Below are 24,493 nucleotides of genomic sequence, written 5' to 3' on the forward strand. Positions count from 1 at the left end.
GGAATCCTACTTCTGGTTTGTACTTCAGCTTTCATTCTGCAGTATTGCTTTGGTCTGGGAGTGGCATTTAGAGGGTTGGCATTGATTTCAGAAATGCAGCAATTCCTACGAAGAAGGTAGATTCCTGCAGAACAGGAAGCAGAAGTATACAGAACATATACCAGTGTACTTTTTTTTTCTTTTTTTGGGTAGGGATGGGTTAAAAACATAATGAATTCTCTACCACTCCTTACCTTGCACTCCATACCAATACATTGCTGCCATGCATCTTATAGAAATGCACTGCCCAGGATTTGAAACTAAAGTTGCAGGGTCCCCATGCAGCCCTAGGTTATGTGTCTTACTAGGCAGTTGCTAAGTGACAAGCAGTGGTGGGCATAGCCAACAGTGGGCCCTTGTGCAGAACTGTCTTGGGGCCCCTGTTGGCCAAGAAGTGTCCAGGGCCCAAGTCCAGCTGCACACTTTGCACCTCCCTATGTCTACCCCTGGTAGACAAGGATGAGGCCACCAGCTTTGATGGTGCCAAATAAAAAAAAGAGAACGCTCGTCATGACTTGCCTATATATATATTACTATATTACTGTTATGTAAAAAAAGACAATATCTGGGACAAAAATTAAAACTGACAATTCAGGGGCATGAGCTTGGCCTTTTTGACGGAGTGGCTGGCAAATATGACGCCAACATGAGCCATCACTCAGCAGCTTCTCACTCTCAAGCAGCTCTGGATATGTGGTATTTGCCTTGGTGACCACCAGGACTGAATTTTGCCCCTAAACCCGGAAATCTTCCTAAGAGGACACTTGAACTGCCTAATGACGAAATACTTCTCACTTCCTGTTGTGTGAGGGACACAGGAGGTGAAGGAAGATCTTTCAAATAGTACACAAACCAAAAAAATATTGCAAAGACAATTTCTCTTTCCTGAAGTCTTCCAGCTTATCATCATGGCTGGTATCATGGGTCCTCATGGGTCTTGGTGATGGCGTGTCCTTTCTGCTAGATCGGGCATGTAGTGTTTATAAGTCCAGGATGCCTACAGGACGTGAGTTACATGACACTGGAAGTCATTCAGCCCAGAAGATGAGCAGCGGTGGATATCAAAGCAATAAGTCTGTGGGGGGCAGTGTCACAGAAAAGGTAAGTATTACAGCAAATGCTGTTTTGCTCCTTATACACAGAACATGGTCTGTACTGCTCTTTTACTCATTTTGCATAAGTAGTTTTAAAAAAGTCTTTCTTTTAGGTTGAAGAAAATGCCTCCAAGGAAAAACAAACTGCCAGTTCCTATGCCAGAAGGTTGGATTTTGACTGACACAAGCAAGAAAAGTTGGCGGTTGGGTAAAAAGCTGGGCCAGGGAGGATTCGGTTTAATCTACTTGGGTAAGTATTTCACAAATCTAAATATTTTTCTCAACAAAGTTGTATTTAAACGCTCCTAACCGTCTTTGACTGTTAGTCTTAGTTTACATGGAGGCTTTTTTAGAGTGTACAGGCAATGGTTACTGGGTGGTAATCTACCAACTGCATCCCTGGCATCTATGATTGAAACAAATAAGAACAGTCATAAGAACAGAATAAGAGCAGATTGTAGTTCCATATCAACTGCCTTGGTAGACTGGTTTTCTCAGGCTCTGCTTGCAGTGTTTGGTAGCTGATTTTAGTTTTTTGTCTTTGTAGAACTACCCAGTCCCAGCACAGAAGTCTTGCATTCTTTTTGTCTGTATGCAACTATAAGCATTCTAAATTAGCATTTTTCAAGCATCTGTGGAAGTACAAGTCCCAGCACACTGTACTTAAATTTCTTCCTGTCCTACAAGTTTTGTTACAATGTACAACTGAATTGTTTCCTTTTTCAGCCTCCCCTGATTGTGATGCACCAGTCCGTGATGATGCTGCTTACGTCATCAAAGTGGTAATAAACCATTTGTTTTTATTTGTAAATCTTTTTCTGAATTTTTCCTTGATGTAAAGTTGCTTTAGAATAGCGGTTCTGCAATTAAGAAATCAAATACATACCTCCACTGCTACCTGTGCTGCTGAATACTACTCTGATACAGGGAAATCCCCAGGTGAAGTTTCTTTCAACACTTACACATCTGGGTATGTTCGTATACTGTTGCCCCTGCTTCTCTCAATTGTTTTGCCATGACCCGTGTAGATTGGCAAGAGGAATCCTTGAATTCAGCAGGGGACATAGGAGATTGACACTCCCAGAAGTGTATGTTTCCAAAGAAAAATAACCTGGAGACTAGTGTTGGTGTTGGAATTGGGGTTGTCCTTATATTCGACCCGGATATGGCTGTTCGAATTCGGATAGACCCGACCTGAAAAACATGGGATTCAACGATGCAAATTCGTGTGTAAAAAAAAAAAAAAAAAAATTAATGTTAAAGTAATTTGTTGAATGTGTGTGATTTGTGTAAGTAACTTTTATTTTTTTACAGGTTATCCCACGATGACAAGAAGATTCCCACGGCTGCATAGCCGTGGGAATCCTCCTGTCAGTGTGGGATCCCCGGGAACTAGAGGTTAAATGGGGACAAGTTTCCCCATTCATCACCTCTAGTGCCCTGTGATTGGCTGAGGAAAGGTAAACCCTGAAGACAGCTCAAGCGTTATGAGGATTTTCCTTTCCCCAGCCAATCACAGAGCACTTGGGGTTTTGAATGTCCCCATTTAGCCTCTAGTGCCCTGGGGATCTTCTCAATGAATGTGACTGTAATCGCATTCATTGTGAACAGTGTGCAATCAGTGGCACTAGAAGTTAATTAACCTCTAGTGCCAGGGATCTTTCAATGAATGCGGCCGCGGTTGCATTCATTGAGAACAGTGTGGGATCCGTGGCACCAGAGTCTCCCCATTCAAAACTTCTAGTGCTCTCTGACTGTGCACTATCCCTATTCCTGGATAGAGGTTCTCCCAAGCTGTCAGCTCTGCTCCCGATTGCTCTTGCAGTTCATCACAGTCCCGAAAAATAACCCGAATTTTCCCACTATTGACTTTAATGGTGTTGGAATTAGGCATTCGATCACCCGAACAACATCCCCCTATTCGATCGAATAGCTGTCAAATCGAATAGTGAGATATTCGACCAACACTACTGGAGAATTCTTTGCATCGAATCAACATTAGGCTGTGCAGCCAGCAGCAAGGCTATGTTTACTTCTTTTTTTCATGTATTTAAAGTTTTTTTTTTTATATTAGTAACTTTGATCTTTATAAGTAACAGTTGATCTAGTAGATGTTATTATTGGCATGATCATTCCCACTTGTCTTGTCTTCTTTGCCTTTTTTTATTCAATGGAAGCTGTTGCGCGGTGGATCGTGAATGTGGTTGTTGAACACAGCATGTTGCTTCTGGCTGCCTTTCTGCTTCCATTGACTTTTCAACTGCAGCTCACAACATTTTGGTAGTTGAGTGAGTGAAAGCAGTTGTTGTTGTTGGAGGACTGAGATAGCCCAGAATTTATCTCCATCAACCTATTAAACCATTAAGTACAGCAAGTTGAGCTATACGTAGTGCAGTTGCAGTTGGGCTGCAGTTTACACAACAACTGCACAGTATTGTAGCCGCAGCTTTCAATCACAAGTCTGAAGGGCCCGTGCTCTTTTACACACAAAAAAGCATTCATCATTCTGTATGGCAAATCTTGCAGTTTATACAGATTTGCTACAGAACACACATTTATTTCCTATTTCAGTAATGCAACTTACTGTGTCCTGTGCCTCCCTCTAGCTTGCACATTTGACATATAGGAAGCAATAAAACTGAACCAGGCATTGGAAAGAATGTATTAGAAGGATCTTTCTGCCTGTGTAGTGTGACATGGATATGTTAATAAACAATAAAATCTTCAATAAAGTAAAATTAAAAAAATGAAATATAATTTTAGACTTGAACTTTAATAATTCTTTTTGTCATTCTATTCTTTCAGGAGGATCATCAGAATGGACCTTTGTTTTGTGAACTGAAATTTTACCAAAGAGCAGCAAAACATGATGATAGTAAGGAAATGATAGTCTTCTGAACCATGTGGTTTTGTGATGCCTTACCCCTATAGTAACACTTTAATGTACTACGAAAAAAGAAGGGCAAGGGATTGGCATCTAAACCTAACAACAAAAATGTAATACATTGCAGCTCACCAGTCTTTTGATGTGGAGACTAAGGATTGCATTAATTTTTTACTTAGTAAACCTGCAAAACATACACTTTGCGTTTCTGTGTGGTTACCCTCGGTTCTGTATCTGTGGAGGGAACCATGGTTGTTAACTCAGCTGGACTTCAGTCAAGTCTTCTTCTCTTCTCCCCCCTTACAAGATGGACTAATAGGGTTAGCAGTTTATAAAAGTACCTTGGGTTGTGTTCAGCTCTCAAGAAGTGACAGGAACTTCATTTTGTCATGTTTTCTGTACATTCTAAAACCTGAAAAAAAAAAGAATGTAATGCAGCCTCTAAATGTAAGGACTGGTAATCTGTAATATCCTACATTTTTGTTTTTTTTAGGGATATCCTGTAAAGCTACAGGTGTCTACTACTGTCTTTGCATGGAGATTTTTTGATATTTCTTCATGATAATAATGTTTATATGTTTAACTATGTTGTATGTTTAAATGTTTATATTCAAATAAGTAAGTAAAAATACATTTAAAAAATATCCCATTGCAGTCAGATATTAATTTATGTAATTATTCATTTTACTGTGTTTGTAGTAACAAAGTGGATCCAGAGCCACAAACTGGATTATTTGGGAATTCCCAGGTACTGGGGATCTGGGGAAACAACATATAATTCAGTAAGGTAAGCATGTTGTGCTGGCAGAGAGATGCAGTGTTCAGTCACCCAGTAGCTTCCATGGGGTCACCTCAGTTCATTAATTCTCCAGATGCTGAAGTTAGAACACTGGTATTTTAATTGGTGAAGACGTAGATGTTTTCTTCGGCTATTTATGAGCTAAACCGAAGCTAAAACTAACAATATATGCAAAAATGATTTCAGGTGACAACATTTAGCTAGGGGCCTGTGCGTGAGCATATTATCAGCATCTAGCTGGGTACAAAGATTCTTAGCTAGGGGCCTGTGCGTGAGCATATTATCAGCATCTAGCTGGGTACAAAGATTCTTCTTTGTTTTTTTTTTCTTTTTTTTTTTTTTTTTTTTTTTATGGACACACACTTCTTTAAATAATAGGGCTTTTTTTTTAATGACATACAGTTCACCAAAAACTGATACCGCCAATACAGTGCTGGGAAGGTGAAGAGTATGTTTTTAATTCTGTCTGTCACCTTTTTGTGGGACCCAAGCAACATTACAAAAAAACTTGCCTAAGGGATCATTTTCACCTGCTGCCATTGGCACCCAATAAAAGAATGTCAACTTGGCTCTTATTTTTTGGCTTCACTCCATACTAGCACTGCATTGTTGAGAGCTTCAAAAAACGAAATAAAGCTGTTAGATTTTTATACCAGCAAAAATTGAGTCAAGGGCTTACAATGCACATGAAAAGCTGTTGCTGCTTGGGTAAACCTCTGCAGAGGGTCCACTGCTTTCCACAGAAAAAAGTGCTCTATACCTGCAGCCTATTTTGCTGAGGGGGAGGGGCAAGAAGGTTTTTTGTTCTTGCTGGGGCTTAAATAGGCAAATATCAAGAAAAAATAGAAAATATTTGCTTCACATTGAATGTGAATACATATTTTATTAGAATATTTGAATTGGGCTTTAAATTTACATGTTACTTCTACAGAACTTTCTTAACCTGGACAGAAGTTATTACTTTTGCATGGAGGACTTCTGGAACCTTAAACGATAGAATTATGGGAGCTGCTATTGTTACATACTATACTGTGCAAAAAGTACATACTCCAAGGCTGCATTAAAGGTTCCCATTTATCTGCCGTCTTAGAGCTTTCATCCTAATCCAGGCTTTCTAGTCTAGCCAGTAAACTTACCTGGAAGTATGCAAATCAGTAGTTTAGTACAGTGTTCAACCCAGATTTTTTTTTAAGCTGGGTGGGAAGCAATTGTAGGCGGGTGACAGCCTCTGCATTGTGACCAAACTCCTCAGTAACCACCCAAAAACAGCCAGGTAGTTACTAAAAAGTGCTGGGTGGTGCGCCCAACTAAAATGGGCTTGGAAGAACACTGCAGTATATTCGTCAGATATTACTGGTAGTATTTTTGCTCCAAGCACAAGGGTATTAGGTATGCAAACCATAAACAGAATGACCTTTAAAATGAAGTCTGCAACAAATGCTCCTTTATTTCTATCTCCATGTGTTCATCTATTTTGGATTGTCTTTATTTATTTGTACCATTTAAAGCAGTTATAATGATCATATTGTGTTTATTTTGATTCCAGTTACAGATTCATGGTCATAGATCGCCTTGGTTCAGATTTGCATAATTTCCAGAAAAGTAATGGTGGCAAATTACCACTTCAAGCAGTATTGCAAGTTGGTGTACGTATGGTAAGTTTGAGATAGACTTGGTATTATTTTTATTAAAATATTTATATTTCAAATACATTTTTGTACTCATTATTTAAATTGAGTCCTGAATATGTATATATGGTGCTAGCTTACCTTGTAGGTAGTTTAGTTTTATATCCATACATTGCTGTAATGCACCAGTCTGCCACACTTGCTTTTATTTGTAATCTGGTAATCATAGAACACACCTGCAGGTGATGCCAGAACAAACAATTTTCTGTCCATATCTTAATTTTAATCCACAAAATTCCTTTTGATTGTTTTGCATTTTTAGGTTATACTGTTATCATAGGTTGTCATTAGGTTATACAGTCGTTTGGATCGTGCAAGCAGACGTGGGAACATGGCAGGTGAAATCAGAGAATGGAACTGATAGGGGATTTTTTCCATCCCCCCTGTAAATCCTATGCCAAACATTTTCTTATCCTTTGGTGGAAATAATATATGGCTACATGCTGGTTTGTGGTTTACCTGCACCTGCCTATTGTTTATCTGTGCAATCTGATAATCTATTTAATGAATTTAATAATGTGGGGTTATTAGGATATCATGATGTTTTTTCTGGGCAATGTAACCTCCTGATAAAGCAATTTGTAGAATTTTGTAGAGGTTTACAACCCTCTATCTGTACTACAGCACTGCTGGTTGTGTGAGATATAATCTTCTTTATAGTTAGGCTCTCCACTTATTTTCTCTCTCTCTCTCTCTCTCTCTCTCTCTCTCTCTCTCTCTCTCTATATATATATATATATATATATATATATATATATATATATATATATATATTCATAGGAGGGGGATGTACTATATATACTGGTACTGTATACTATCTGTGTCTTGTCACTCTTACTGTTTATAGAGATACGTTTAGATAGTTTATGAGGGACTGGCATCAATTTGGTACAGCTTTTCTAAGTCTCTATGTATGTCCTTAGGTTATATTGGTTATTCTTTGTTATTCAGGTGGACGTTCTAGAATACATACATGAACATGAATACGTGCATGGTGATATAAAAGCAGGGAATATTCTCTGTCACTTATCGGATCCTAGTAAGGTAATAATTATTGCTATTTACTGTGTAACACTCTATGTTTGTGTGAGAAATCTCTATATACTAATATTTAAAGTGTATGTAACCTGTAACAATGAACTTCTATTTCCACCCTTCTTAAAAAAAAAAATGCACCATTGGAATAGTTTTGTTATATCTGATCAGAAAGTGCAAAAGTTAATCCTGCCAGAAATAAAGTGAGTGGATTGCATCCTGTGCAAATCTCTAACAGTGTAGTTAATCCTGCCTGCCTTCTTTGTAAACACCTCCAACATGACATGGAGATGACTGGAGGTGTTCAATGTTCCTATTCTATCCTATCCTACAGCATCAAAACTGCTCTTTCCTAGATTGCAAGCTCTTCGGGGCAGGGTCCTCTCCTCCTCCTGTCACTGTCTATACCTGTCTGTCATTTGCAACCCCTATTTAATGTACAGCGCTACGTAATAGGTTGTTGCTATAGAAATCCTGTTTATTAATAAATAGTGATAAATAATACAATACAGAGAAGTGTTCACCTGCTTCAGGATTAAGGTAATTCGCATTGCTCCCCATGGATAGCACCTGGCTAGCCTCTTTCACTTGCAACACAGTACTTGTTCTTAAAGAACCAGCATCTGCATACTTGACAGCTGGTAGCAGTGAGCGGTATTAGTATAACTCACTGCCGCTCCTAATAATTCTTAACAGAGCTTCTGCCGGGAGACGCTATATGTAGCGTCACCCAAGAAGCAACGATTCCCTGGCATGAGGAAGTGGTACTGTAGAAGTTTTTCTATACAAATCTGGTTTCTTACACACCAATTGTGAAGATATTTCTGAATGTGATTTGTATTTTTCTTCATAATGCTATACCATGCTTCGTCTTGGGAATTGGCTAATAAGGAAATAGGCTTTACCTTATGGGAGGTCAAGAAAGACCTTCAGCTGTGCCATATACCAAGAAAGTATTGATTGGGTCTGTTTACAGGAGCATGGCTGTTAGGCTAGGAACCAGAGGACTACTATGAAATCTGGTGAGAGGTGATTAATTATAAACTAATCTGCTGATGACAGATGTATTCTATGCAGCCCGTTTTGGAAAAAAAAATGATCTCATTGACAGTAATATTAATTAATAACGTGAATTCCAGTAATTTATTAACACCAAAAAATGTGATAGCAGACAAACCAAAAAAAAAGGGATTTTGTGTATTTTGAAAAGAAAATAATACGTTCAGCACACGCCTTCCACTGATGTACTTAGGTGGAATTAGATATATGTGCAGAGCCTGAAATTTTCGGCTGACTCCTTCGTTTACTTTATTTCATCTGCCTTCAGGCTTCTTACGGTGTGAATATACAAGTCTATTTTTAGCTGAAGTGCCACTTTCCAAGTTTACAGGCGCTAGGTTTTTTCATTTTTATTTTTTCTCCTCTGTTCTTGCGGCTCCTGAAAGTGTTATGCAGATTAGCATAGATTAACCAATATGATTCTCCATAAAGCATGCTGCACTGTATAATGCCATTGGCTTACTTACAATGAGAGATGATTTATTTTCAAGCAAGGAAACCATACATTGCTATTTTAACATGTTTTAACATATTTTAGCAAATAAAATGAGCTGCTTTGAATATGCAGCTGCTAGGAAGATTTGAATGGGAATAAAAACATTGCCTTTTTTTCTTTTCTCTGGTTTTATCATTTTGTGACTCCTTTTCACATTTTTTTCTGTTGTGAAGAGCACACCCAGCAGTAAATAGTACTTTAGGTTAAAATCAGGTATTGGATTTGCATGGAACAATTTAGGAAAGGTATCTTCAGTAAACAATGAATAACCTTTTAAATTGAGCTCCGCTGTACTTTTTTATGGAGGGAACACCCTGTTATGTCTTTATTAAGGGGAGGGTAGCACATGCTGTGCAGGAAAACACACAGTATACATAGTAACACAGATATGTGATGAAAGTATTGTATCTGTTTGTTGATTTAGGAAAGGGAAACTGAGTTGGTTATATGTTGTGTAATATGTTTATAATATTTCAAAATCTACCACAACTGATTTAAATATTTTCAGGTAAGGCATTGTTGGTTGGATTCCTAACTGTTCTGATCCAATTACTCATCCATTAGACCATGTACTCAGGATTTCCAGTCTATTTCTGACATCCAAATATATTATTGCATGCAAAAATGTAAAAGAAAATCAAGCAAACTCTTACATTGACATATCAAATACATATAAGGAAACCTGCCAAGGGATTTGTACCTCCATTTTACAATTTATACAACTATAACAGCTAAAACTTTATTGTCTAGCTGGGAAGAAGACCTGATTGTCCCTGCAGAAGTTTAATAATATTTACAGTTCTTCTCCCCACCCTTATCCTTTGACTAGACAGTGAAAAGAAAAGCAGAAGGCAGATAAACTCATCTCTCATTCTACTCTCTTCTTCCTATTGTGGCCCTGCATACATTACATTGTGGCTCCTCCTGCTGCTTTTCCCCTCTCACAGCCTTAGATCTGCTGCTGCACAAAGGCACCAGGAGGCTGAAAAAAAACAGGTAGTTACACTATTTACAAAATATACATTTACAGAATGTGTTAAAGGATATAGAGCTGCATTTGTTTCTGCAGTCTATATCTAGAATTCTGCCGGCCAGAGGTCTTTCTCACAGTAATGTTCATTGCTGTGTCTGGAATCGCACCTGCTGAGTGCATCAACAAATGCTAAATGTTTTTCTATATCTAGCTCCTGTGTGTACGTTTACCTATAATATATACACTAGGTTAATATGAGTGATCAGACCTTGATGCACAAATTTGCTCATTAATCAGATTTCTCTTGCCCCATGTTGTGATTACAATCATCCAGAGGGTCTACGCCATTTGTTTTGTTTTACTGTAACTGAGCTGATGTGAATAAACTGGTCAAAAAATGTTATTTTAACCTGAGCATTTAAAGTAAAAAGTGCATAAACTGAAGTTACTATCACTGAAAATTATATCGCGCAAAAAGAGAAAAAAAGATTTTTTTCTTACAGAGTTTTACAAACCGAATAAATATACATATATGTATGTATAAGCACATTTTAATAATGAAATAATAAAAACATAGGTATGTCATCAGCAGCAGCACAGTACAACATGTTTATTTAACATCATGATATGCATGTGGCCTGGTAGTTTTTGGTCCACCTCAAACTTGCCAGTAATCATTTTTTATGTAATATGTTGGCGCTATATAAATCCTGTTTAATAATAATAATAATGTATCAATATGCTAAAAATATCGAATTTCTCTTTTTTTTTTTCCTAAGCAACAGTGTTTATTTTCTAAACTGGATTTCCCCAAACATTCACATTTCTGCTTTTGTAACTGGTGTGTTCATTCGCACGCAGCTTGAATTTGAATTACAGGGTGCATTTTGCATGCAATATGACATCCCCAGCAATTTCTATTGGTTTACTGCACTGGTAGTTATAAGTTATTTGCACTTCTAAGGGACTGCTAGGAGTACATTTTCTAATACAGTTTCTAGTTACAACACAACATGCCTATGTGAATATAATATAGGAAGAAACCAGGCAGTGCTTTTTTTTTTTTTTTTTTTTTTGCAGAAAGGGCAAGGCAATGTCCCTGCTGCAATAAGCCATTTTTCCTGCCTGATTGCCATGTCTTCACTGCGTGAGCAGCTCAGCATTGGCTGCCTGGATACTCGGCACATCCCAGTTTCCCCTGCGGCTGCTAGGACCGAACAAACGTCCCCCTGTGTGCACGGTAGTTAGGTCGTCTTGGCTTGGCCAATTAGGATGACCGAACATTGAATTACGGAAGAGAGGAAGGGGAAAAAGATGGTGGAGCCTGCTACAGAATGGGGACAGGTGATTATAAAAGGGGTTTGGTTCTGCTTTAATATATATTGCAGTTTACCCGTCCTTTGATGTGAAAACTGTTAGTTTATATTTTTTTAGGATATGTATATTACACTTAATGCAGTATTCTTGTTACTTTCTGTAAGCTGTCCTGTAAGCAAAACTATTGTATGTGTGTTCTGTAATCTTCTATTCCCATCATTATCTATATATGGCAGACCATCTTAGGCAACCATGGCTCCCTTCATAGATACTATGGAGGATAGAGCGTAGCCACCCTGCACAGGAAATATTATATTTGGGAAGATTACTAGTTGAAAAGTAAAGGGGCAAATTCCTGAGAAAAGAAAACAACACCAGTCACCAAATCAAAAAAAGAAAACAACACCAGTCACCAAGGATAGGCGAGCTACAATGTTTTAAAACTTTATTTTTGGATTTAGATACCATTTAATAAAAGTAGAAGTTTTTTTATGTGAAAGATTTAGTTTAATGCTTTTCTCTTGCAGTATAACCTGTTTGTTTTAGCACTGATAAGTTTGGTGGCACAAACATCGAAAATTCTAAACTTTACAAACCTTAGTACAATTAAATGAAACATTGTAATGCCATAAAGTATTTTAGTGGCATGCAAGAACTTCTAATATATAAATGGAAAGGACACATAAAAGACACATTGCAGTTTATGATGTGTAGATACCCACCTGGAGAGATGAAAGCTTGAGAGATAAAGAGGGAAAAAAAAAAAACGAAGAAATGGCTAAATTCAGGAAGAAGATATGACTATGATGGGAAGGATTTAAAGTGGAAGGGTAACAGTTATAGCCCCCAGAAGTGCACATTTTATCTTAAGGCACCATTTGGCTTAAAATAAAATGTAGATCAAAGCTTGTCCTTAACCTATAAGTTTCTTAAGGCTTAATTATAAAGGTTATACTTCCAAAGGACAAAAGCATTATTCATTTATCTGTTCTTATCTTCCAGGTTTATCTTGCAGATTATGGACTTTCTTACAGATACTGCCCTGATGGGAAACACAAAGAATATAAAGAAGACCCAAGAAAATGCCACAATGGGACACTTGAGTTTACCAGCTTAGATGCTCACAAGGGGGCCGGTATGTTCCATTTTTATTATTATTACTGTACGAGCAGTTTAATTAAAAGAATATATAACGTGTATTGTGAACAGGGTTCTTTTTACTGAAGCACTGTGTCATCTTAACGTGTAGATGCATAGTAGCTCGGTGAAGTGCTGTCTGTCTGTGTGTCTGGTCTAATTGTAGCATGCCTATATTTATTTAAATGATTGTGTATGTATATATATATATATATATATATATATATATATTATATAATAAAGTTATATTACCATTATAGGGAGGCACATGTAGGATGCGTTGTGCTGTACTGGTTAACTTGTAACGAGTAAAAGTCATGATACCCACCCATTCCTCTAGCTTTCCTGTTTAATGCCACCTTTCTGTTACATAGAGAGCTTCACATTTGACATAGTTTAGGCCAGTGTTTCTCAGCCAGAGTTCTGTGAAACCCTAGGGCTCCTCTGAGGTTTCCAGGTGTTCCTTGAGCAATGAGCAGTTTGTGTCTCCCACGTTGATTTAACTGACACCAATGATCTTTTTGGGTATTTGTATGGATGACGTTAATCTCGCTGGCCAGCCATATAAGAGGCAATTTTCCTGCAGGCCACTATGCAAGTATACTGTGGGCTATGAATATAGTAAATGAAGCAGGGGTTCCCTGAAGACCTGAAAGCTTTCTCAAGGGTTTCCCCATGTTAAAAAGGTAGGGAAAGGCTGTTTTAGGCACTAGTTCAAAACTTGCTTTAATGCATGTTGGTGAAAAAGGTTAACTCCCGAGTTGGGGAAAAAAGTGCATGGGCAAAGAAATGTTTTCTAGTACCTTGCCCTGTATAAAGTTAAACATATTAATCAATTTAAAATTAATGTCTGATTTTGGTGGATGGTGCTTCTTTCCAGCATATGACTGGTCCCTAGCCAGGCAGACACACATGGCTGTTGGGAGCTACTTGCTGCACCTACAGCTGGGGAGTGTAGTCAGGCAGGAATAAAGCAATGCCATTAAATTGTCTATATTGCTAGTATGGTGGATTGGAGTATTTTCCTGTTTGTTACTACCTTAGGTTTTTCAAGTTTGCCACTCTGGCCTATGGTACTTTCTCCCTAAATTTTAAGCCCAATTTTGGATAGTTGTATTACTTACCGTTGCTTATTTTGGCCAGTCTTTGGGAAGGCTGAGGACATTATAGTGCAGTGGTATTTTAAGATAGAAAGTCGTCATTTATGGAAAATGTCCTACAAAAAATTTCATAATGAATGTTTTATTTTCAATCACGCACCTAAACTCTTGTAGTATTTATAGTTATTTAGGATAAAAAAAATATACCACATGACAAGAGGACTTTTTCGACTACTTGCAGTTTGAACTTCGCTTTATACATCGACTACAACTTTCCTCTAATTGTTTAATGATCCTTATGTACATTGTTAGCTGAGCTCCATACACCACATCTCAAATGGAGCAGGGGTGCCGGCCGAGCACCTGTATACACGACCCCTTATATACCCACAAGGAAACAAAAGCTTGTGACTTTCAGTTAATTGCTGTCAAAACTCTGTTGTGAGGCCTACTTTAAATCTTTCACGCCTTGCCTTTTAAAACTGCTCTTTCTAGCCTCTTATATATTCTACTTACTTAAACTCACTTTGATGGTATTGGAAACACATTTCCAGCTAAATTACATACATAGTCCTTTTTATTGGATATTGATTGCACTGCCTTGCATTCCCAGGCAGACTTAATTCAACAATTCCCTAATTAGTTAAAGTCATAACCTATGTCTTGTATTCATTTACCATTAATTAAACCTTAGTTGTTTATTACATTGCGGTCTCAATCCAGCAGACAGCCACAGGAACCAAGGAAGAAGAGTCTGCGGACTGTGATGGCACATAAGGTCAACGCTGAAAATATATTGTATAAAATTTTACTGTTGACAGAATGGCTGGGAATCAATGTGGTCAATGCGGCAATGCTTTCTCAGTTGCTCTGTCAGCAAGACAAAAAGTCAATTGAAATATTATACTGGAAGAAAAATAACTGAATTTTTAAATGATCCAGATTTGCAAAACTGTATTTTTGTTTGGTCTGGCTTCATACTAGAAATATAAAAATCTTATTTAATCTAACGGGTCTGGTACTGTTTCGAGTGAAGGCTTTCAAGTTTGTTTCTATTTCTTTTAAACCTGTGGCTTTTAAAAGTTTGTTGATCTAAATTGCTATATTAATATTTTTTAAGGGTTGGGAACTTACGTAATGTTTTTTTTTGTCTGTGAGTTAATTGCCTGCTTACACTATTCTACATTTTTGAATATGTTCTTCCTGGTTTTCTATTATGTATCCAAACACCTCTTGATTGGATCTTTTTTATAATATGAAGATTGCAGCAGGGGAAACTAGAACACAACAAGGTGGCCGTGAATATCCAACATTAGGTGGACAGGAACAGAGTTCAGAATTATGAAAAGATTGCTGTTGGGGTCTCTGTGATGCACAGAAAGCCAAGGGGCTAACTCAGCCCACCAGTATCCACTTAGAAATTAAGAAACCATTTTGTGGGTTTCTGCTCCTTTAAGGTAAGGGTGCCAACTACCTTATGCATAAGGGTTACCTTGCCCTTCTGTGCATGCCCAAGAGCCTTACGTGGTATAAGTATCCCAGGAGGCTCTGCACTCTTATTCAGTCTTTCAAAGACCTGTTTCCAGAGTGTTTTTATAGCTTACAAGAAGTAAGGACATTTCACAGAATACATCCCCCTGTGGCAATACTTCTCCATAGACCAAGTACAATGAGCAAGTAAGTGTTCATACCTAGCACAGGTTGTGTTTGACTGGCAGGTTCAATAAATAAAAATAGCAAAGGCAAAAAAAATGTAAAAGGACACTAATGCAGCCACCAAATCTAAAAACTGGTAAGTTGTAATGTTAATTTTGTTCTTGGTTTTAGATATACTGGATGGCAAGAAAATGTCTAGAAGTGTGGTACAGTTATTTAATGACCTGAATGGGAATTTGTATAGAAGCTTATTGACATATATGTGTGCCAGTGCATTGTTAGATGTCCTAGCTTCTATCCCTGCCTTCAGATTTCACTTCACTTTTTATAGGTAGATACAGTTACTTTGGGTTGTTCTGGTTGGCCAAGGCTTTGATGCTTCCTGGTAGTGTTCAATATTTTCCTGCCTCACAAGTTTTCATATTGTCCCATTGACTAGAATGTAGGCAGTAGCAGTGGGCACTGTGCAGACACCAAAAGATATATATATATATATATATATATATATATATATATATATTTTTTTGGGGGGGGGGTGGGGGGTGGGGGTAAAAATGTACATAACAGCTTTAACTAGACCTAAACAAGAGCCCAGCCATAGAAGTGTAAAGGATGGGTGGGTTCTGTTCCATGTTAAGTCCAGTGTTATGTACTATAAAATCATTCCCAACAATACTGCATTACAGGCATTGTGCATTAAGCAGCATGGCTCATGTCGAAACAAGTGCCATGTTTCTGTCCTGATAAAACATGAGAGTGGGTATGTTGAGGATCTGTATCAGCAGGGAAACACTGTCACTTAGGAGACTGGGGAGGAATAGAGAAATAAATTACACATTATCTGCAGCCTCATGTCTTTCAAGTACCAGTGAATCATTTTAGAGTGGCTTTAGAGCTGCTTCCATTTACACAGGTAAAACTATAAATTCACAGGTGAAACCTGCACTACTGAAACATTTCCCATGCTTTCCTATTGATGTGGTGTTCCATGCTGGTGCTGCGTTTAATTCATTTTAGAGTGTAGTTGTGTAATTCTGTGAATGCACTTAAATCAACTTTTGCATTCCACAGCATATTTTTAAACAAAGTATCTTTTGTGCAATTTTTGCACACGATTGTGAATTTTTTTTTACATAATTCCAAATAATAGGATTCATTTCATATTCATTTCTAGTGACATTCTCCATGTCTGCATCAGCCTGTAATAGGTACCTCCACTTCCCTATCCTTCAGGTTTACATTATCTATGTTTTGCCACCTACCGTAAAGCAAGTCCACATGGCAGGAAATCAGAGATTCAAAGTGAAGGGATATTCCTCTAATGGGATCAGAGATGGGGACAAAAACCCTTTTTAGAGTAGGGAAAGCACACACAAAGGTTTGACTTCTTGTGACTCCCTTTCCCTCGTTTCTTTTCCTGATGTCATAGATAAATTAAGTGACAGGAAATCATATCAATGACACACCAGATGTCAGTAACAATTTAGAAAAGGTTCTAGTCCATCCCTAATATATTACAAACATGTCTATCACACTCTTGTTTTGTTCCACAGTTGCAAATATAAGACATAGCTAAATCCCTTCCTCCTTCCAAACCTAGCAGGAATTGCATGCACTTATTGGGTTCAGTGGAACCCTAGGGTTCCTTCAAAGGTTGCTAGGGTTCCTTGAGCAATGAACAGTTTCTGTTTCTCAGGTCAGTTTGAGTGAATTCATCAAACTTTTTGGCTATCTAGAAAGGTGACAATCGTCCCCTGGCCAGCAATGTAAGAGGCATTCTTCCCACTGATCACCATGCTAATATACTGGGAGCTGTGGATATGGGAATTATTATTGCAGGTTCCCGAAGATCTGCAAGATATTTTAAGGGTTACCCCATGTTAAAAGTAGAGAAAGACTGTTCTAGCACAAAATCCTAAATTTAAACTATTAGGCATGGATTGCTTTGTTATCTGCAAAAATTTCCACCAGTGCTCCAGTCAATTCCTGTAGACAAAAACATACAAAGGTTGCAAGGTATTTAAATGTTCTGTATGTTCCCTTCTTTTAAAAAAAAATTTGGGTTTGTAATTAACTGCTCAAGACATTAAAATTTTGTGTCCTGCCTGGCAATAATTGGTAGAATCACACTTCTAAAATCATTTGTCACTAATAACAAATACTCTACCCATCTATCTAAAATCATGTAAAGAATAATACAACTATACAAAAACACTTCTGAACTGATAAATCCAAAACTGTAAAAATAGATAAATAAATTAAAATGCTGTGTATGTGTATGTATGTATGTATGTGTGTGTGTATATATATATATATATATATATATACACATACACACACACACACACCCTTTAAAGCTTTAATTTCCATTCCTATTTTAATCTGCAAAAACACAGCATTTATTTTTTCTTATCTAACTGAACCTTATTGGAAAGATAAAGCAATGGTGTTTATGACAGGTATCACTTACATCTTCATTTAAATACAGTCTACATTTTAAATCATGGTTGGTTTATATGCAGTTGCAATTAATTTTAAGACCCCCACGTTTGCGTAAAACAGTGTTATATTTGTCAGTTGGCTGGATAATTAAGGAGAATTATTTTGGCGTCCAAGATACCATTTTAATTTGTTACATTGTTAGTAGTGCTAAAAGTAATATTTGGATCAATGCATGCTATAGATTTTTGTAGATTTTTCCACTTGCAAGGCAAGCAGTCAATACCTAATTTCTTTGTAGGCATACCACACTTAATATGTTGAATTAGAAAAATGTCTGCAGACCTTGGCTTTGCAATAGACTTTCAACCGTTTGTGTTTGTTGTTTGGTTACACAGGTGAGACTTTTGTGCTGTTATGTTGGTGCAAAAAAGCACTATAAGCAAATACCAAACCTTCATTTAGCCCTTATATGAGCTGCATGTATTCAGAGGAAAGTTACTTACTATATTTTGTAAGGGAAACTCAATTTATGCTACAGTGCATAACATCGCAAAAGCCTTTTCATAGTTTGAAAACAAATGATCTCCTTGACCATACAGGACAAAGTAACAGTCTTTTCAAACCCCTGACCCTTACTCGCTATACTTCAGGTCCTTGCTCTTTAATTTCCAAATATGGGGTAGCATTTGACCTGCCTCCCAATAATGGCGACTGGGTCTGGCACATGACAAGTGACGAGTCTCTGCGCCTACGGTCATCGACAAGAGTCGATTTTACTATTTGCAGCTAACAGCAGGGAGGGAGTGCAGGTAAGTTGCTGTGGCACTTATTAAGGTGTCCTACCAAAGTTTTTTTTTTTTTTTTTTTTTAAATTTGCAGGTTTACAGTTAAGAAATTTAGATCTTCCAAAAAGGATTCACCTAGCAAAAATTTGGTGGGACGTTACCTTTACATTCTTGCAACTATGGCAACATGGGGGCTTTTTGTATTTTATTTGTGCAAAAAACAGCTCCAGAATTTCCTCATCTTGATATTTTTGTTAGCTCGGGGCTTTTCCTGGAGCTTAAATGATGTAACCACAACATCAGGAGCTTGTTGTGGAGATAATTGCAGACATCCATATATGTATTGCTGTATTAAACTCTTTAGTACTCATCCCTCCAATGTGGGATGTCTTCTGATACCCTCAATGTTACTGATATCTTCCCTCCTGCTTTCAGATTTGGAACTTTCAGCCATTTTGGTTGGCTTAACCAGGGTAATGTAATTCCCACATAAGTGTTCATTCATCCCAGCACCAAGCCATGCCGAGAATGTAACTGAAATGCACATGCAAAAAGGTAAATTCTAAAGCATCTTGGTAGGAGGAAGGTAAAATACTGATTTCAAAAGAGACATATTAGGGTTGATTTACTAAAGGAATATTGGCTGCCCACATAGCAAAGTGAATATTCTCCTTGCAAAGCTTGGTTATAACTCACTATGCAAAAAGTATCCAATCATGTACACAAAAATGTAAAAAATAAAAGGAAAACACAGAATCTCTTTTGCAAGGTGATCATTCACTTAGCTAAATAAAAAGCTGAAACTTACCTATAGTAAATTATGCCCAGAAGGTCTCTTCTGCAATAAAAATTTATACAGCTTGCAAGTTTTTTTAATTCAGGGTAAAGTTCTGCTTCGAAGTTGTACCCCAGGTATAGAACCATTTTTTTATACATATTATTCGGAGGCTGCAAATATTATTAACACTTTTTTTTGAGCACCAGATGCTTTTGTAACCAGATATTATCTTTTAAATGTAGTGATGTCATCATTATGAGGTTGTAGTGTAGACTGTGCATATGCGGGCCAATAATACTACTCACTACATTCAAGAACAGTCACTTTAGTAAAAAAATATAGACTTCTTCTCATCTTCTGCATACCACTGGGATTTCAAATGAGGCTCGAGGTGCAGTGTTTACCCTAGCTGGTGAAATGCACAGAGACATGGGTCATGAAATGACTGATGATATAGTTTATTTCGGTGCTTTACAACAACTCTAAGATTTAGGCAATCTATAAATTTGTGAAAAATATGCTATTTTTTCTTTTTTTGCATTATTCTTCAAATCTTTGGTAGACATGAGAGGAGTAGTACTTCCATGAAAGCTGCTTGCTAGGCACAAAATTTATATTTAAATGTGTTCTTTAAAACGCTCACTACAACTGTGCATTGTGTCTACCGAATGCCCTGTGAGATTGGAGGGTAGGGGTACAGGTTTTTAAGGGCAAAGCCCTGGGGAGTGGCAGGTGGGTGGCCTACAACAGCAACGGATGATGGGGGACCTTCCAGCTAGTAGATTATATGAATTAAGGTAGCAGTATTCCAGTTCAAACTGATACAAGAGAATGTGTGGAGCTCCAGGAATACCATATTTCAATCAAAAAAGTAATGTTTTGCAGATGGGTGGATTTGCATGCTTACAGCAATGCTAGAATTGTAAGCAGAAACCCTGGGAAGGCCGTCTGTGTTTATATTTATTTATATTTAATTTTAAAAGAGTCTAACTGTCAGGCCACCACTGATGCATTTTCCTGCTACTTTGTACATTGATAATGCACGGCACAAATACAGTAACTACAAAGCCATCTCATCTCCCAGATCTAAATTAATGCAGCAGCATATCTGTCCCTTCGGTACTGTTTAAAATGTTAATTTAGCTTGCTGTGCACAAGAAATTTGAAGAAGGATCTTTATAAGGATTCCTTGGTAGTAAACCCTTTCTATCATATATTTTTGTTTTAGCTAACGGTTTAGAATAGATAATGCTGCCAAATAAGCATTTTTTCCTGCAGGTCTAGAATAATTATGATGAACGTCTGAGTTTATAGAACACACATCAAACAGCTTATAGTGTCTAGAGGAATGCCGGTCATGCTACATAAAAAAGGTGGCATTTGGTAATTTTATACCTCCCCTGTATACAGCGGATCATAGATATAAAAGTCAAAATTACATCTGTGAAAAATTTACTACTAGAATTTTATAAAATAATAACTCTGACGGTTTTCCTTCAGTCTCTATCCTAATGTGAACTTTACCAGGCTTGGTTTTTACTCAAAACTGATCTCTATGTCCTGGCAGAGCTCCATGGAACCTTAGGTCTGGGCTGGACATCAGGCTCAATTTTTTTGTTTTTATTCACATCTCCATCTATAGCAACATTTCCCAACCTTTTTACTCTTAAGGTACCCTTAAAATATTTTTCATGTTTTAAGAAATCCTTTTTTGTAACTCTACAGCTTTTATAGGAGTCTTCTTGGAAAAAAATCTCATAAATCGGTGGCAGAAAGAAAGTATGCCCCCTAAAATGGTGGCTAGAATAACACCCCCTTCCCCCTAAATCATCATGCAACTGACTCTACTAAGTGTTATTGGCCCTGGAAATATGTAATCATCATCAAATGGGAGACCAATCAGTTACAGGTCAAGGAACCCTTGCAACCTCTGAAGGACCCCCTGGGGTTCCACATAAACCTGAATATTTGTAAAAGCGTAAAATTAGATAGAAACATATAGGTGTATATGCCAAACATTTGTGCCAGAGTATAATTTGGAAAGTTTTTGCAGGTTTGCCATTTTGCCTATAGTATCTGGTTTTTGTGTTGTTAGGTTTAAAGTGCTGTAATCCAAGTGCCCAAAAAATAAGATATTAAAATATATGCTGAGTAGTTTGTGTAGGAAGACATCTATCCTATTGATATCATATATATCTCTAATAACCCCTATCCCTAAACATTCTAAATAAAAAGCAGGCTTCCACCTTTGAGTAGCATCTTCTGTAGTACCAATGGGGCCTCTGAACATAAGTGTTTATATATGCACTCATGTAATTGGTGGCCTCCTTGCTTGTGTAGTGAGAGTTTTAGAACATTTGATCCAGCCCTTGGCTTTGTTGGCAAAATTCAATATTTGCATATTAATTAGGCCGGCATTCAAAATAATTGTACATTGAAAAAAAAAGTTGTATATTTTATTGCTTTGCAGAAGAAAGCTTTACTTTGAGGTTTGTTTTTTTTAATATTATTATTATTTACAAGTATATAAAGCAGGCTGAATATTGATTGTGATTTCCTAACCTTACTATACACTAACAAACTGAGCAAATGGCAAGTGTAAAACTGACACAGTTTTGATGTAGTTGTTTTGCATGTGCTTTTGCCATGTAACAGAAATATTGTGTCTTATAAATTGATGCTGATTTATAACACTGTCAGTTAATATCCCCATGTGGATACACTGTACAGTATTTCTGCAGGATATTCATGTCTGCTTTATTGCACATCAATAGTTTTCATATGTGAAGAGCTTTTCCCTATTTTTACTTACACATGACACTGTACTGCGCTTTTTATTTTTTTATTTCTTGGTGCACCTTTATTTGTTCAGTTTTTGGTTTAGGGTCAGTGAAAGCTATTTTATGATTGCCCTGCTTTTACGGACTATGCTTCCCGATGTCCTGAGAGCACTGGCTCATCCAATCAGATTGCCTTTTATTAAAGTTCATTTAACACATCTTTTATACTTATATTGACTCCATTTAAATTGATTTGAATAGCAAGCTGCATGTATGACTGTTTGTCCAATACTCTGCAACCAATAGAAATGGTGTCAACTCGGTCTGTTACAAACAATGCTTTTTCTAATGATCATGTATTTTGCCTACACCGAAAAAATAGCAAATTGACTGAAGCGGTGAGCGGGTGTTACAGATTATTTACCATATTAAACTGTATGCTCAGCCAAAACCTTTTAGGTTATATAAGGAAAGGGTTAAAACTGCTTTTTACTACCAATGGGGGCTCTAAAGCATTGGAGAGGTTAAGGCTAATTTCAGACTTGATGCAGGAACAGGGGTACCTGTGCAGCTCCCAGCAGACAGCACCTTGCCCACCGCTTGGCCACACGCACACATATGCTGATTCTGAGGGAATGATGTTTGAACATTGTATAGTGGGCAGTACTGATCCACTCCCTGCTGCAGGAGAGACACTACATGTCACGTGGTTCAGTGGCATGAAGAAGCAGAAACCACGCTACAACCTTACCACCTTGAACATAGCTTAACCCACCTTTAGATCAAGGCTAGTGCAACGCTACAGCTGTGTATGTGCTATTTAACCCCAGATCATTCAGATCTAGTGAGTTTCCCCTCACTACATCAGAGTGAGGGGAAACATGGACTTGCTGCATTTTTGCATTGAACAGGGGTCGGCAAACTCCAGCCTTTAGGCCAGATACAGCCTAGCCGGTAGTTCATTTGGGCCTTATGCCCCCTAACCGATCCGGCCTAATGCCAGCCGGCAACACGCGGCTCCGGAGCCGCAGGTTACCAGCCAAATCTGCCAGGGGGCGTTAAAAACTACCAGAGCCAGAGCCTCCTTGCTGTTGCTCCCCTATTTACCGAGACCGGCGTTGATATTCACCTCTACGGTAAATAGGGAAAGCTCCCTAAAGTAAATCCCTCTCCTCCCCAATGCATACAGAGGAGAGGGATTTCACTTCGGGGGCGTTCCCTGGTGGTGGGCGAAGACATTAGGGTGGGTCCGGCCTAGTGTTCTCTCGCCCACCCCCTAAATGGCCTTGTGGTCATAAAACTTTGCCGACCCCTGGCATAGAACATAAACACCATCGATGTTCTGTAGTGCATAGCAGTTATTCGTACCTTCTCAACAAAGGTCCACTTCCTGCCAGCTTCCCCCTTCTGCCTAAAAAAAGTAAGATTTGCAAAACCTAAAGTATAAAAAAAATTACTTTTTCATACCATAGTTTTCGGGAGGTGGAAAACATGCTGTTGCCTCCTGGTCACTTGAAATCCCACAAGAATGACCCATTCTCACAAGATTTTAGGTTCCCAAGAGGCAAAGGTGACCTCATTTGCACCTCCCAAGAGTTTTTTAATCTTAGTTTTTTTATTTAATTTGAATTTAAAAAACTGATATTGTAACAAAACATTGCAGTTCATTGACAACACATGCCTGTGTTTGGTATGCTCACTGCAATACATTAACTTTTCTTGTGAAAAAACTCTGGCTGTCAAGGTGACCAAGGTTTCCTCTGCAATGAAGTTATAAAACATCTGCAACATGAATGCCATAAAAAATGACAATGGATGTAACTTTCTTTTCCCACTTTACTTACACTTTTAATAAACTGGTGTAGCACAATGAAACATTTTTTTCTTAATGAGTAAAAAAAGTTTCTAGAGAAAACATTGTATTGTATAGAATGTTATATGTAAAATGTGTATCTAATTAAATGGAGACGTAAAGAATACATCTAAATACATACTTCCATATACATTACACACATATTTATTCATACTTCTATGTACATAAACACACATTATTCTAGCATTTCAGCAGGAAAATGGTCTGGTTTTATAAGGCTGTAATATGGTATTGCTATGATGGAAAAAGAACTTGTGAACACGTTTGTATGAATGGAATCATTCCACAGTTAATGGGAGATTTATGGCTGATAAAATCGCTATAGAACAGCAAGTGGTGGAGATTGTGTTTTTATTTTAATACGAGAGCCAAGTCTTGCATTAGGACGCTGTCGAAGCCAGTGCAGAAAATAAACGGCACCCAAGGGACAGAACAACATTCTGTTAGGTTGAAGGGCCTTTAATAATCGCATACCCTAATAGCAGTTTAGATGGAGTATGTGCGTGTGTGTATGTGTAAGGCTAATCTGGTCCTCTGATTCCTTATTAACTTATGCAG

At 37.7% G+C, this 24,493-nt stretch overlaps 1 protein-coding gene across 2 annotated transcripts in view; it reads left to right on the forward strand.

The window, feature by feature from the left end:
• The window catches only part of VRK2 (VRK serine/threonine kinase 2), a 48,890-nt gene that overhangs the window by 566 nt on the left and 23,831 nt on the right, over positions 1-24,493 (forward strand). For both annotated transcript variants that reach the window (XM_072409508.1, XM_072409509.1), the window contains exons 2-8: positions 1,247-1,383; positions 1,860-1,915; positions 3,939-4,008; positions 4,717-4,804; positions 6,363-6,471; positions 7,456-7,548; positions 12,387-12,519. In XM_072409508.1, coding sequence (XP_072265609.1) covers positions 1,257-1,383; positions 1,860-1,915; positions 3,939-4,008; positions 4,717-4,804; positions 6,363-6,471; positions 7,456-7,548; positions 12,387-12,519 — 676 coding nt within the window. In that variant the 5' untranslated portion in view covers positions 1,247-1,256. The remainder of the gene's footprint in view (positions 1-1,246; positions 1,384-1,859; positions 1,916-3,938; positions 4,009-4,716; positions 4,805-6,362; positions 6,472-7,455; positions 7,549-12,386; positions 12,520-24,493) is intronic.

The sequence above is a fragment of the Pyxicephalus adspersus genome, chromosome 4, assembly GCF_032062135.1.
Source record: "Pyxicephalus adspersus chromosome 4, UCB_Pads_2.0, whole genome shotgun sequence".
NCBI lineage: Eukaryota > Metazoa > Chordata > Amphibia > Anura > Pyxicephalidae > Pyxicephalus > Pyxicephalus adspersus.